Source organism: Rhinolophus sinicus, chromosome 11 (assembly GCF_057876585.1).
Source record: "Rhinolophus sinicus isolate RSI-liver-muscle chromosome 11, RSI-T2T, whole genome shotgun sequence".
Classification (NCBI taxonomy): domain Eukaryota; kingdom Metazoa; phylum Chordata; class Mammalia; order Chiroptera; family Rhinolophidae; genus Rhinolophus; species Rhinolophus sinicus.
Window position 1 is genome coordinate 5,061,064 of NC_142511.1, and position 14,437 is coordinate 5,075,500.

Here is a 14,437-nt window from a genome sequence, read left to right on the forward strand (position 1 = left end):
TGACCGAAGCCTAAGGTCGGGGCTACAGGCCATTTCCGCCCCGACCCCAGGGGACCACCCCCTTCCGTCTGACGTCAACGCTCCGCGCCTACAGCGAAGCCAGCGTGAGGCGAGCGCGTCGCAGCCAATGAGGTGTCAGGAACGAAAGCCAGTGGCCAATGAGATGCTGGGATGGTCTGGGCGGCCGACCAATCGGGAAGCCTCGCACCCGGATATGCTTGCGGGTTCCGAACCCGAGCTCTGAGAAAGTGAGAGACTCCGCACGTGAGGCGGGCTGTGGGTGCGGGGGAGGAGGTGAGCGTGTGAGAGGTTCAGTGACTCCCGCGTGCGATTGGCGTATGAGGGTCATTCCTTGTGCTTTGAGTGGGGGATAAGTCAATGTGGCTGCTTGTCCGCAGGAAGAATTCCCGCCGCAGAGTCCTGGAGCCCGCGGGCGGGGAAGCCCCTCCGTTGGTGCCTCCCAGGGCGTGGGACAGGCGTGAAGGCGCAGGGAGAATATGAATCTCTTACCAAAGAGCTCCAAGGAGTTTGGCTCCGTTGACTACTGGGAGAAGTTCTTCCAGCAGCGAGGAAAGAAAGCTTTCGAGTGGTATGGGACTTACCTGGAGCTGTGCGGGGTGCTGCACAAGTACATCAAGCCCCGGGAGAAGGTGAGCGCGCCCGGCAGCCCTGTGTGCGTTGCGAAGAGTGGGAGCTGCCCACCGAGCGACCCTGCGCAGAGTAGCCGGTGACAGGCATGGGGCCCCGAATTCGGCCCCTAATTTCAGGATTCAGGCTACACGGCAGCTAAGTACGTCCTAAAGGTTTTCAGATAACAGACCTCCAGCCCCCGCTCATCCCTCTGTTAATAACCCGACTGGAAGACCGACTTCTTTAGTAGCCCAACCTAGATAAACACTCCTCGAGAAGGAAAGCGTGCATCGCTGTGAGGCAGGCAGCAGCTGTGGCTTTACTGATACCTGGATCTGTTATCGAACGGTTGTGTCTGGGCCGCCCTGAAGTCTTAACAGCATTAAGATGTAGATTCTGGGCACATTCCAGAAGTGAAATGTGTTAAGTACGATGGTGGAAGGTCTGACAGAGGTGGGGTTGTAGCGGAGGTAGGGAAGGAAGGAAGGAAGATTAGAAAACTAACATTGCTGAAGCTTTAGCTGCCAAGCTTGGTGCTCTGTGTGTGTGTTCGTTCAGTAGTTGCATTTTCGTAACAGACTGTGAGGTGAGTGGTGGTACGTGCATTCTACAGATGAGGAAACTGAGGCTCCAAGAGCCAGTTTCTTGCCCAGGATCATACATGTAGTAAGTAGTCACATAGGAATTTAAATTGAGGCCCGTCTAGCTCCAAAGCCTATGCACTTCTCATTGTACTGTGCTTTTCCAGAGATTGTCGTATTAGGACAGAGTTTTAAAGGGTTGATGGGAGATTGCACCACAGAGAGGGATGCAACAACCTGTGTTTATGTTTGGCTTCAGACAAATAGAGTGTCAGGAGGACGAGCCAAACGTATGAGTGGAGTAGGATTCTGCCAGAACGAGGCTTTCAACAGTAAAACAAGTAGGAGATTTCAACTGTAACTAGTGCATTTGGATTCTGACTTCCTATCAGTTTTCTTGAGTTAATTAGGTTTGGTTCAGAGAAAAAGAACAACCGTGATTTGTTTGTTTCTGCAACATAGAAAGCTATTTTCACATAACTTACCTTGTTGCTGAGTGTCGTCTTCATTCACTAGTGAGTCCTGTAACCCGTGGTGTTCCACAGTGGGTCCTAGAATCAACTCTGTAATGGCCCTGTGTCCTGTGAGAGTAGCATCTTCCCCTTTTGAAAACATGCAACAGCCAAGGCGAGACTCGATTCCTCGAAGCACGGGAAGCTCATTCCTTTGTCACGGTCACTGCCAACGTGTTGGTTTCCCCCCCAGGTGCTGGTGATTGGGTGTGGTAACTCAGAGCTCAGTGAGCAGCTGTACGACGTGGGCTATCGGGATATAGTCAACATCGATATCAGTGAGGTCGCCATCAAGCAGATGAAGGAGCGCAATGCCAGCCGCCGGCCCCAGATGAGCTTCTTGAAGATGGACATGACCCAGATGGAGTTTCCCGATGCCTCGTTCCAGGTGGTGCTGGACAAGGGCACCCTGGATGCTGTCCTGACAGACGAGGAGGAGAAGACCCTGCAGCAGGTGGACAGGATGCTGGCTGAGGTTGGCCGTGTCCTGCAGGTGGGCGGTCGCTACCTCTGCATCTCCCTGGCTCAGGCTCACGTCCTGAAGAAAGCAGTGGGTCACTTCTCTCGGGAGGGGTGGATGGTGAGGGTGCACCAGGTGGCCAACAGCCAGGACCAGGTGTTGGAAGCAGAGCTTCGGTTCCCCCTGCCTGTCTTTGCCTTCGTCATGACCAAGTTCAGGCCAATCCCTGGCTCCGCCCTTCAGATCTTTGAGCTGTGTGCTCAGGAACAGGGCAAGCCTATGCGGCTGGAGAGTGCCGAGCGGCTGGCTGAGGCGGTGCGGGAGCGGCAGCAGTATGCCTGGCTGTGCAGCCAGCTGTCCCGCAAGGCTGGGCTGGGGAGTCTGTCCCTGGACTTGTGCAGTGGGGACACGGGGGAGCCACGCTACACCCTCCACGTGGTGGACAGCCCCAATGTGAAACCATCGCGGGACAATCATTTTGCCATTTTCATCAGTGAGTTGGCATTGGTCCCTCTCTTCTCTGGAGGGGCTGGGGTGGGGCTTTGGTGGATGGGTATGCCTTGGCTGGTTGTATCTTGCAGGGGGCGGTACTTTGGTTAGACTAGCCAAGGCACGAGGAAGGGACAGTAGCAGCTCTCCAGCTACCTGCTTCGATTTGGAGCTTATTTCTTCCATCTTCCATTGCAAAGGCTTGATGAAGTGGGAGAAAGGGGTCGGTAGGGAGAAGAGAGAAGTAACAGATCAATTGAGGGACGTCACACATTGTAGAGATGTTAGTTACTTTGTAACGTGGAGGGGTAATGGAAGCAGTGGAAGCAGTGCAGTCCCGGCGCTGCCACCTGTGAGCCGCCAGACCCGGGGAAGTTGCTGTGCTTCTCTGCTGAGTGTAGGGAGACAGGACAGAGTAATGACTACAATGCGAGTGCTGGAACCAGACCATTTGGGTTCCAGTCCTGTCCCAGTCACTTCCTGGTGGCGTGACATTGGACGTATTACTTCTCTTTTTGTGCTTCAGTTTGGTCATCTATAAAGCGAGAGCGTAACTACCTTGGGTAGTTGTGAGAAGTGTAAGTGCTCTTAGGACGGTGCCTGGCATGTGATACGTGCTTTACAAATGTAAGCATCGTGATGGAAAGGGGTGGATCATACCAGGTTTACCTTAATAATCAAAACAGAGACAATTAGGGAATGCTTTCAAAAGTAGAAAATATTAGACAAATAGGCGGTGTCGATATGGTCATGCTCGTCATTTGATGACTGAGCCCTTTTCCCGAGGATTCCATAATCCCGACTGTCCACTTGTAAGAACGGATAGTGCACTAGGGTGAGCATGGAGTCTGGGCTGGACTGCCTGGGTTTGAGTCCCAGTTTGCCACTTATTAGCTGTGTGAACTTGGGCAAATAATGTAACTTCTGTGTCTCAATTTCCTCATTTATGCGGTGGGAATAACAATGCTACGTGCATCCCGGGCTCTTAGGAGGATTTGATTTGTTTCTGTTTGTAAACTGCTTGGAATACTGCCTGGCGTGTGATGAGCTTTAGCGTTTCTGCTCGTTTCCTTGTGCCAGGTGCCTGCCTCCATCCCTTACCCACATGCTCCCACTTCTCTGCCCCTTGGTCCTCCCTCATGTCCTCTATCTGCTTTGCTCTGTGCCTTGTGCCCTCGTGCATCGATAGCCCCTCAGTTGGAAGGGCTGCTGGGCTGGGCAGGGCCTGGCTCTCTGCCATGTGGCTCATACTGGCTGTGGGCTTGAACACTCTCCCTGGGACTCCCTGTCACCAAGTGCCTGTTTGCAGTCCCCCAGGGTCGGGAGACTGAGTGGCTCTTTGGCATGGAAGACGGCCGGAAGCAGCTGGCGTTGAGCGCTGGCTTCAGGAGGCTGATCACTGTGGCGCTTCACCGAGGTCAGCAGTACGACGGCATGGACAGCATCCAGGCCGAGCTGTCGGCCAGAGTCATGGAGCTGGCCCCGGCCGGGATGCCCGCCCAGCAGCAGGTAAGAGCTCTGGCAGCAGCGTTCACAGGTGTTTGGAGAAGTCGTACTAGCAGCTGGGCAGGCAGGGGGTGCCTTGGAAGGAGCTGGGATACGGGTGTGACCCTGGTCCATTCTGGATGGCGTGCCTGCAACTGCGAGCTAAGTGGGCAGGAATCACGTTCCTTTGCCCCAGGAAGTGAGAGGAAGGCGAGTGGTTGCCCTTATTGGGACCCACAGAGCTTCTCTGTCTGGGGCCTCTCGGATTCCACAGAGACGGCCTGGAGGAGACGCTGTCTGCCCTGCAGGCTCCAGCTCTTCACACTGCCAGTCGCTGAGACTGGGTGTCTAGTTCCCCACTTTTGCACAGGACTTCCTTGGCCATTTTGCTTCTTAGGACCATCATTCTCTGAGGGTAGAATGCGAAAGGGCCACATTGGCGCAGCGTGATTTTCAGGATATGAGCATTGCTGCTCTGGTGTTTTACCGGGAAGGAAACGGAAGGCTTTTGTCAAAATGGTGACATGGTCTTATCAGTTGACACCATCTGTCCTGTGCCATCCAGGTCACAAGACAGGGTAATTGACAGGTGATTGTACTGTATTTATAGTAAGGACTTTATCCTTCCTATTAGAGGGGAAAGCCAAGGTACCTGGAGGCTTGGTGCTATAGTAACAGATCTGAAAACAAGAAGAGATTCCCGGGTTCCTAGCCTTCCAGCCTGGGGTTCTGCCCCAGGGCAGACCTGTGCTTACAGATGAATGTGTGTTTACTGCTTCCTGGGGTTGGTGTCCGTCAGAGGGATCCCGCTACTGTGTGCAGGTCCATGGTGACGTCTCACCAGTGACCCTCTGAGCAAAGTCACGAGTCCCTGGTGATGATGAAATACTCACTGAGGTCTTTCAAAAGAAATAGATGTAAAGATGCGGGAGGGACATGGAAACGTGTAGGGGGAAACCTGTTTTTCTCGTTTTTTCCTCCTGTTTAGAGTAATGCAGTAGAAAGATGAGAGGAACGAGGGAAGGGAGGCGTGTCTGCACACTCGGAGGGTTGCTTTCCCCTGGATTTGGTTACCTTATCCCTGTTCGGGTTCCTTCTCTCATCCCTATAGCTCCTGCCCGCGGGGTCCCCCTGGCTGTAATTGTCTTGGACTGTTGAGAGTCCTTTTAAGGACGACAGTTGAGAAACTCCTATTTTTCTTGGGGAGAACCAGCTGCATTTCACTAGCAGTTTAGGGGCTCAGCTGGTTTTCCCAAAGGGGAGTTAAACCTTTTGGGGTCTCTTCACAGGCCCCGAGGAGAACTGTAAAACAATGGCAAGTCTTAGGAGTTGCCGCTGCCCAGACCCTGGGGTGGGGATTCCTCTCCACACACAAGGGAAGGGCTGCGGTTTCCCCTGTTCTTACTTGAGCCGGTGTCTCGAGCCCATCTCTGCTGTCCCTCCAGGTGCCCTTCCTGTCTGTGGGGGGAGACATCGGGGTGCGGACTGTGAAGCACCAAGACCGCAGCCCTCTGAGCGGGGACTACGTCGTGGAGGACGTGCAGGGGGACGACAAGCGGTACTTCCGGCGACTCATCTTCCTCAGCAACAGGAACGTGGTGCAGTCGGAAGCCCGGCTGCTGAAGGACGTGTCTCACAGAGGTGAGGCGTCGGGCACGGCGGTGGGGCCCAGGGGCCAGGGCGTGGACTCTCCTCTGGGGTGGTCGGGAGGCCCTGGGAGCTGGACCGAGATGCAGCTACCTGTGCCCAGAGGCACATGGCCCTGGGTTGTCCCCTTACCATCCGGGCTCTTAGGGCGTGAGCGGCCATTAGCCGCATGGAGGTGTGTGTTCCGTTCTTGAGCAAAGCCTGGTTGTGGAAAGATAAGGGGGAGGTTTGCTGAGTAAAGGTGATCATCGCTTTAGTGCCTCTGATGTCAGGGCCGCCTGTTTTACAAGTTGCCCCGTAGGCGTCTAGGTGTTCATTCAGCAGCTCTCGTGAGCTGAGCCTGAAACATGGACGGTGCAGGCGAGCCCTGCCCGACGCCACAGGGCTACCCACTGGCACCCGTTTCAGGCGGTTTTGGAGTGGTGGGTGCCTCAGGTCGTGTAGTCAGCGCTGTTCAGTGGAGCTTCCTGCGATGGAGGACAGGGAAGCTGTCCTCTGTGCGCGTCTACTGTCTGCGCGGCACAGAAGGAGGACAGGCAAGGACAGGCACTGGGCACAGGCGCTTCCAGGTTCCAATCCTGGCTGCACCACCTCCTGCTGATTCTGCACCTGGTTATTAACTCTGCAGACGCTCAGGCTTTCCGTCCGCCCGTCATGGGAACTGTAGGGCGTTAGAGGAGCTCGAAGAGTAAAAGTCCTCGTACAGTAATTGGCACAAAGGATGCAATTAGTAACTGGAAGCCCTTCTTTCCTGTAAGTTTATGAATCCGCTTTTCTCTTGTTAGTGGCCTGATGTTTCTCGGCAAAGAGGCTGAGTTTTCCCAGGGTTTTGAGTGTGTCTTTGCCACTTTCCTTTTCCTCCTCTCTGATATCCAGTGGTGTGTGTTAAATGTGTAACAGCCATCTCTTTGGGGAAAGGAAGCCTCAATGTGTACTGTTTGCGATTGCTGTGGCATAAAAATGGCCACTGAGGCCAGGTTTCAAGCTACCAACATGTCTCCACGTCACACAATTCCTGCATTTCTACCAGTTGGGTTCTTGAGCAGGGTGAAGCCAGCCGCAGTACGCCCGCTGGTACGCGGTGTTCTAAGCACAGGACTTCATCCGTCTCCCTCTGTCTCGCTTAGCCCAGAAGAAACGGAAAAAGGACAGGAAGAAGCAGCGGCCCGCTGATACTCCAGAGGACCTCCCTGCAGCCCCAGGGCAGTCCATTGATAAGAGCTACCTGTGCTGTGAACACCACAAAGCCATGGTCGCCGGCCTGGCCTTGCTGAAAAGCCCGGAGCTGCTCCTAGGTGAGGAAGACGCCACTGCCCCACACAGTAGGGAGCATGAGAGATCACAGACGTGATCAACATCACAGCCCCGCACAGTGGGGAGCATGTGAGATCACAGACGTGATCAACGCCACTGCCTCGCAGTTTGAGAACAGTGATTACAGGCCGAGTGAAGCATGTGTATTCACATCTCTTATTCCCAACTGTGTCCTAAATTAATGAACATCCAGATCACTTTTTCCTCAAACTCAGATTGTAATCTTGAAATGGCTACATTGTCTAAATTGTTTTCTTCTCGTTTATTTTGAACATGAAGGTATAAAATACATTCCATGAGATAATGTCAAGTACACAGCTCTTTAGGTGTTCAGCTTGGTGAATTTTTGCATATGTATACACCCATGTAACCAGATGGAACATTTAGAAATGTGTCTGGAGAAATGCCTTTGCACTCCAGGAAAATTTCTGGCTTTTCATTAATGCATTGTTTGAGCACCAGATGCAATTCTATCTTGAATTTCTAGTTTTGAAAAAACTCCCTATTACAGATAGTGCAACCATAGCCTTATCACCAGTGACAGGTTTGGATCTGACCACGGTGGTGAAAACACTCAGGCGTCTGCCTGTGCCTGTAACGCTTCACCCAAAGTCCCCCAGTGTGTCTGTCTGCCCTGTACTTTTGGCCCATCGTGGTGGGGATACGTGCCCCTAGAGGCTCGGTTCTTACATTTAGTCATCAGGGTCTGTCTCCTTTCTGTGATTCTGTCCTGTTTCTTGCCTTCCCTCCACCTTCCCTGGTGGCTGTGGTCTCTCTGTGCTTAGGTCCAGGACTGGGGCTGTTGTTTTCTTGTGATTTCTGGAACTCGGATGGATTGCCCTGGCCTGGTTGACGTGTGTGAGAGGGCCATTGTGGCCTGTGAGCAGAGAGCTGGGCAGAGGGCATGGCATCTACACGGGTCATGAACCGGATGCTGGCCATTGTCCCTCCTGTTTCTTAGAGGGGATCTAACAATGCTGATGGTGGGGACTCATGATGAATAGCAGCTGAGAGCTTTGGGAGCTTTAAGGGGCCAGAATAACAACACACTGGTTCATCTTCTGAACCTGGTAAAGGAAGGGTAGTCAGGCCAGGGTTTTCAGATGTGACATTAACTCCTAAATTTCTGGGATGAGACCGAGAGGCCAGGTCCCTACATCTTGTCTCCCTTGGGTGGAGCCAAACATCTGACTCCCACTCTTGCCCTCCCAAGGCTGGTACCGAACGTTCCGGTGAGCAGATGGTAAATGATGCTTTATTCTTTTGTTGCAGAGACTCCCCTGGCATTGTTGGTGGTAGGCCTGGGTGGGGGCAGCCTCCCCCTCTTTGTCCACGATCATTTCCCAAAGTCCTGCATCGATGCTGTGGAGATCGACCCCTCCATGTTGGAAGTGGCCACACAGTGGTTTGGCTTTTCCCAGAGCAACCGGATGAAGGTCCACATTGCAGATGGTCTGGACTACATTACCAACCTGGCGGGAGGAGCAGGTACTGTCCTCGGAGGATCTGGACGGGTGTCAAGGGAAGATTGAGCCAAGCTTCTTAGGCCTGCAAGGGCCTCTAGAATCCATGCCTAAGAGGGCGGCCTCAGCATCACGTTAGTCTTTCACCTGTGTATTTTTTGACATATTGATTCAGTCAATACAGAGTGCCATCCATATGTTCAGCTCTGTGGTAGGGGTTGGGGTACCATTTCCTGTGCTGATGACACTCACAGACCAGTGGGCTTCTCTTCGGACCCTGTAACCTTGCTACTTCCTCACCATCCCTGGAAACCTAAAGTCTATAGGTGGGTGAAGAAAAGGAAGAAACGGGGGTGTGTGTGTTGGGGGAGCTTTTTCTAAATCTTTCAGCTGGAGCTGAAACCAGAAACAGAGCAGGGCTGCCTTCATGTCGATTGGTAAAACCTCAGGGACACGTGGCCGTGTCCACAGACATGTTTTTAGTTGTCACCATTGGGTCGAGCTGCTTCTGGCATCCGGTGGGTAGAGACCAGGGATGCTAGTAAGCCTGCCCAGTGCACAGGACAGCCACTGAGGACAGTGAAGTGTCTGACCCCAAATGTCAGCAGTGCCGAGGCTGAGGAGCCCTGAGGCCGACGCCACTCGGTGGGAATTCTGATAGCCCTGCTGCTACTGGAATTCGGTTCCATGTTGTTGGAATGGTTTGTGCCCAGTTCGTGTTCCGCGAGAGCTGCCTGGAGCCTTTGTGTTTAGGCTCCCGGCGCCAGTGTCCTGAGCAGGCAAACGTCACCCGGCATGTTACCTTTCTGACTCAGCCACCCACGCGCACCACAGGTCATGGGAGAGCGGTGACATAGGAATGTAAATGGCCTCATTTTAGCCGGCAGAGACGAAACCTCGTTTGTTTCTCTTCCCAGCACGGCCTCGCTATGACGTCGTCATGTTTGATGTAGACAGTAAGGACCCAACCCTGGGAATGAGTTGTCCACCCCCAGCGTTTGTGGACCAGCCCTTCCTGCAGAAGGTCAAAAGCATCTTGAATCCCGAAGGTATGGAGAACAACGGGTTGGGAGGGAGGTGGATGGGTCCTGTAAAACATTTCTCTCTTCAATGAAAAATGCACCTATTGTAAATGTGTCTGTCGGTCGAGTTCCGTAAGCTGGACACACCCATTGCCGGTCCCGAACACAGAGTGGTGCCAGCTCCCCCGAACTCCGCTGCTTACCTCCTCCTGCGGGGAACTCACTCTCCTCTCCAGGAGAACCGCTGTCCTAGCTTCTCTCAGCACAGCTCCGTTTGCCCGTTCGTCTTTCTCTCCATGGAATCATACAGGATGTAGTGTTTAAGTTTCAGTTTTCTTGCGCCCAGCACCATGTCTGTAAGATCCTTCTCTAGTGTTAGGTTTCCGTTCCTTTCATTGCTGTGTAGCATCACGGCGTGACCGCAGCACGGTCGGTTTCTCCATTCCGGCCTGGTCGTTGGGTGTTTCCTGTTTGGAGCTGTCATAAGCACTGCTGCCATTGGCATTCCAGCAGGTGCCTTTTGGTGAAACATTTGCAGGTCTGTTGGGCACAGATGCAGGGTTGTAATTGCTGGATCGTGGATGACGCGTATGTTCAGTGTTCGAGATGCTGCCACACAGTTTTATAAGGTGGCCGCAGTCATTCGCATTCCCGCCAGCATGGTAACGCAGGTTGTCAGTTGAATTCTCCCCACGTGCCCTGGACGAGGCAGGATGTTATTCCATCCTCCTAGCACCCGTTTTCAGATGAGGAAACGGAGGTAAAGAGGCTTGCCAAGGTGACCCGAGGTAACGACTGGGGCTCCCACCCAGGTCCTTAGTCCACATGTTTCCGCCCTCCCAGATGTTTTGATTCAGTGTAGGGTCTGTGGTGAACAGAGCTGATTTACGACCTTAATTGTCACAGGGCAAGATAACCTTGGCTGTCTCACTGGCTATAAATACTGGACAGTGTCTGTCAAAAAGACGCCATCCCTGAGGGGTTGGCCCACTCTTTCTTGGAGTTATTAATTACTTCTTTCCCAAAGCAATTCTTTGGGAAACTGAGCCATGGAGAATGGTAAAACAATTTGTTAGCAGCACAGAAGAGCAAAAAATCAGGCTGAATTTTTCTCATGGTTCATTGTTTCCCCTGCTTTTCTCTCTCCACCTTTGTGTGTGCTCTGCAAACTCACTGCTGCCGTCGGTGTGGTTCTTACTCCACCAGCCTCCCTGGGGCAGGAAGTGACCTTGTCCTCAGAGCTTAACCTCGTCTCCGCCATGTCACCTGATCTGCGGTCATTCTGACTCTTTCCCTCCCACCCTACAGGTGTCTTTATCCTTAACCTCGTGTGCCGAGACTTGGGGCTAAAGGACTCAGTACTGGGGGGGCTCAAGGCGGTGTTCCCCCTTCTCTATGTCCGGCGAATTGAGGGGGAAGTGAACGAGATCCTGTTCTGTCAGCTGCACCCCGAGCAGACACGTGCCACGCCGGAGCTGTTGGAAATGGCCCAGGCCTTGGAGCAGACCCTGAGGAAGCCAGGGCGGGGTTGGGATGACACGTATGTCCTGTCAGATATGCTCAAGACTGTGAAGATTGTGTGATCGCTGGCCGTGTGGTCCTCTCAGCTTCCTTCCCGACCATCCGTGGGCTCCCGGCCTGCCAGACACTGAAGAACTAACAGGCACAAAACTTTTCAAGCCTCGTGTTTTTCTCGGCTTCCTACTCAACCGCATGCGACCTCCACTGGGTGAGGTTGCCTGAAGACCTGGGAAAATAAAAATGTTTTTCCCATCCTGTCCTGTTCACTTCCACTTGGGTCAGTTTCCTTTGCGTCCCGTACGGTCCTTGAGTAGGATTCCCAGCTGGAGCCCCCAGCACAGGCTGACACCTTCATGCGTGTGCACCAAACTCCCAGGACTGGAGACAGTCAGACATGATGGCTGGTTTGCTTGTGCTTTGCTCTCCCGTAGATTCTGTGGGAATGACCTCAGTTCTGTGCCAAAAGGTCGTAAACAGAGTAGGGTCTCCGTAGACGTGAGGCGGATTTGAGAGAACATCTCTCTCTGCATGGAAGTGCCACTAACATGTCCCCAAGGTTTGCGAATGTGCTAATCCACTCTACTATTTAGTAGCTTTTCTCAACTCACCAAACCTTGTCGCCTAAGCACTTTGCTCTCTCCTCAGTGGAGGGAGTGGATGTAACTGGCCTCGTGACTGTGGGTGGCAGAGACTTAGCAGATTGAAGTCACGTTGAGTGGCAGCTACATGCCAGACCCAGCATAAAGAGCTGGGGTGGAAGTAAAGATGTTTAAGAACGGCCAAAACACGTGGGTCAGGGCTAAAAGTTAACAAGTTCCAGGAACTTTTCTAAGTGATTTATATTCACTTTAATCTGATATAAAGGATAATTAAACCAAAACCACGTCTGACCCCCAATCTCACCTAAGTCAGAAGCATCAATCTTACCTGTTTATTGAAACTGTTATACCAGCAGTTCTGAGATTGGCTAGAATTTCACCTCTCTAGTTATGCCAAGTCTGAATTAATGAGCGGTGCTATGGAAAAGAGGCAGTGTCACTACCCCCCACCCTGGCTTCTCTTTCCCCAGGCCCTTTAACGTGGACTCTAACCTCTTACGGTGAAGCGTATTTAAAGGTAGGTTGTCATCCTTACAAAATTGTGTCAGCCCATTGAGGAGGAAGTGTCTTCCCCGGGGGCCATGTAGAGGGAAGGGAACTCTTGGCATGCCCCTGACCTCAGAGGGCCTCAGTTTGGGACCCCTCCCTCCCTGGTTCATCATCTGTGAGCTGCGTCGTTCGGACGCGGCCCGAGTCAGGCCTGCGGTCGATCACCTGCTAGTCCTGTGCACACGTAGAAGCAGCACACGAGTGGCCCAGCCAACCTGAGGAGCTACCAGAGTGATGACAAGGTGTCACCTGTATCTTCAGAGCTGTCGTCTAAGGAAATAAGCAGGTTTACTGGAAAGGAGCCTTTGGAGGGGGCAAGAGGCACTCAGAGGTGATGATACTCGTCTTAAAAATTTTGAAAGGCCGTGGGATTGAAAGAAGAGTGAGGTTGATTACAGGTGTGTGTCCAAAGGCTGGAGAAAGACTGATGGGCAGAAGTTACAGTTGGGCAGCTTTGGGCTGAATTTCCTAGAAAGATTTCTACCAGTGGAGACCAGAACGGTGTTGACCCAAACCTCAGTCGAACGCCCTCTGTGCTGGCGAGTTGTGAGGAGAGGGTTCTGTACATACCAGCGATGCCATTGGCCTGTATCCCATCTTTCCCACGAAGAGCTATTCACTTTTTTTTTTTTTTTTTGGGGGGGGGGCTTCCATTTGATACTATTTTTTAATTTTGATTTTTGAAAATTGAGGTAATAGTTAATAACGTGTAAGTTTCAAGTGGTACAACATTGTAATTCGTTTGATCTCTATTTGCCTCGAGTGTGTTCACCACCAAAAGTCTAGTTTCCAGCCATCTTACCATATATTTGAGCCCCTTGAACCCATTTCAAACTTCCCCTACGCCCCTCTGTGGTTGGTTACTACCAATCGGTTGTCTGTAAGTTTGCTTTTGTTCTGTTTGGGTTTTTTTGTTTGTTTCATATTCCACATCTAAGTGAAATCATATGGTTTTTGTCCTTTTCTGTCTGACTTATATCGTTTAGCGTAATACCCTCAAGATCCTTCCATGTTGTCGCAAATGGCAGTGTTTCATCTTTTCTTATGGCTGAGTACTATTCCATTGTATACTATACCATATCTTCTTTATCCATTCATCTGTCGGTGGACACTTGGGTTGTTTCCGTGTCCTGGCCATCGTAAATCATGCAACGAGCACACGGATGCAGATATTTTTTCGAGTTAGTGTATTTGTTTTTTTCGGATAAAGGCCCAGAAGTGGGATTGCTAGATCTTATGGCAGCCCTATTTTCAGTGTTTTGAGGAACCTCCATGCTGTTTTCCATAGTGGCACCGATTTACATCCCACTAACAGTGCACTACCTGGGAAACCTAAAAGTACTTAGGCCTGGGTCCCAACCCCCGAGGTTCTGATTTAGTTGGCTTGGGGCACAGCCTGTGCATCAGAATTTTAAGAAGCTCTGTGCAGCCAAAGTTGAGGACCACTGGGGGAGAGGCTGTGTGAGTGGCTGTGCTCTTAGGGGAGGCGGAAGGAGGTGCCGTCCCATCAGTGAATATCGGCTTAGCCCTGAGATATGAGCAGAAGGCAGTGATAGTTGGAGTTCGTCCTCCCCCCCCCCCCCCCAGTTTAGGGAAAACGTTGTGTTTGCCTTTACTCACCACGACACTGGTACCAGATATGTGGGGTTTTCCCCCACACCAAGCAGTTCTCCCCAAACCCCCGCCACCAACTGGGTGCCATACGTTTTCATTCAAATCGGACACTGTTTGCCTGGGGTCAGTGCAGACCTCACCCCGAATCAGATACCCACCTAAAAATCACAAGTCCCGGCTGGCACTGCGCTTCTGACCAACTGTAAGGAATAGAAAATATGAAGGCCTGCCTGGGAACATTTGGGGATGTAAACTCTCACAGTGGCTGGGGTACATGCTTGGCCTTGGAAGGATTGGCTACCCTTCCAAGGACCAAGAAAATATTTACAGGATGTGGAGCCTGGCCTTTGCCTTAGCGCAGGTGGGCCGAGCTCCGATACATCTAATCTCGTACCAAGGACTGGCCCCGGCTCCTGGCCAGATCCGAGTCCAGTTCCTTGTGTTGTTAACACGTATGCTTATTGGCTCCTTGCCACTGTTGGTAGTGAAGTCCTCAAAACCCCAAAAAGCTGAGGCAGGCGCAGCAGTAGCTGTTGTTCCCCGGCCGCCTC

The 14,437-nt window shown here is 52.3% G+C and overlaps 1 protein-coding gene across 3 annotated transcripts; it reads left to right on the forward strand.

Annotated features, from left to right (window-relative positions):
- Positions 1-44: 44 nt before the first annotated feature.
- Positions 45-11,381, forward strand: METTL13 (methyltransferase 13, eEF1A N-terminus and K55). Of its 3 annotated transcripts, none has more exons than XM_019711648.3 (9): positions 45-248; positions 399-650; positions 1,917-2,676; positions 3,982-4,181; positions 5,603-5,798; positions 6,932-7,099; positions 8,391-8,606; positions 9,499-9,630; positions 10,912-11,381. In XM_019711648.3, the coding sequence occupies exons 2-9, from the start codon at positions 498-500 to the stop codon at positions 11,184-11,186; spliced, it is 2,100 nt and encodes a 699-aa protein (XP_019567207.3). In that variant the 5' UTR covers positions 45-248; positions 399-497; the 3' UTR covers positions 11,187-11,381. The 3 variants fall into 3 exon arrangements, with proteins under 3 accessions (XP_019567207.3, XP_019568045.3, XP_074178464.2); XM_019712486.3 differs by having other exon boundaries at positions 167-294; XM_074322363.2 differs by lacking the exons at positions 45-248; positions 399-650 and adding an exon at positions 682-790.
- Positions 11,382-14,437: the final 3,056 nt, after the last annotated feature.

Excerpts from the sequence above, each read along its gene's own strand:
- METTL13 (XM_019711648.3), top strand. The coding sequence starts at position 498 with ATGAATCTCTTACCAAAGAGCTCCAAGGAGTTTGGCTCCGTTGACTAC. Across the intron at positions 2,677-3,981 it reads TCATTTTGCCATTTTCATCA|TCCCCCAGGGTCGGGAGACT; the intron begins GTGAGTTGGCAT and ends GCCTGTTTGCAG. Across the intron at positions 7,100-8,390 it reads AAGCCCGGAGCTGCTCCTAG|AGACTCCCCTGGCATTGTTG; the intron begins GTGAGGAAGACG and ends CTTTTGTTGCAG.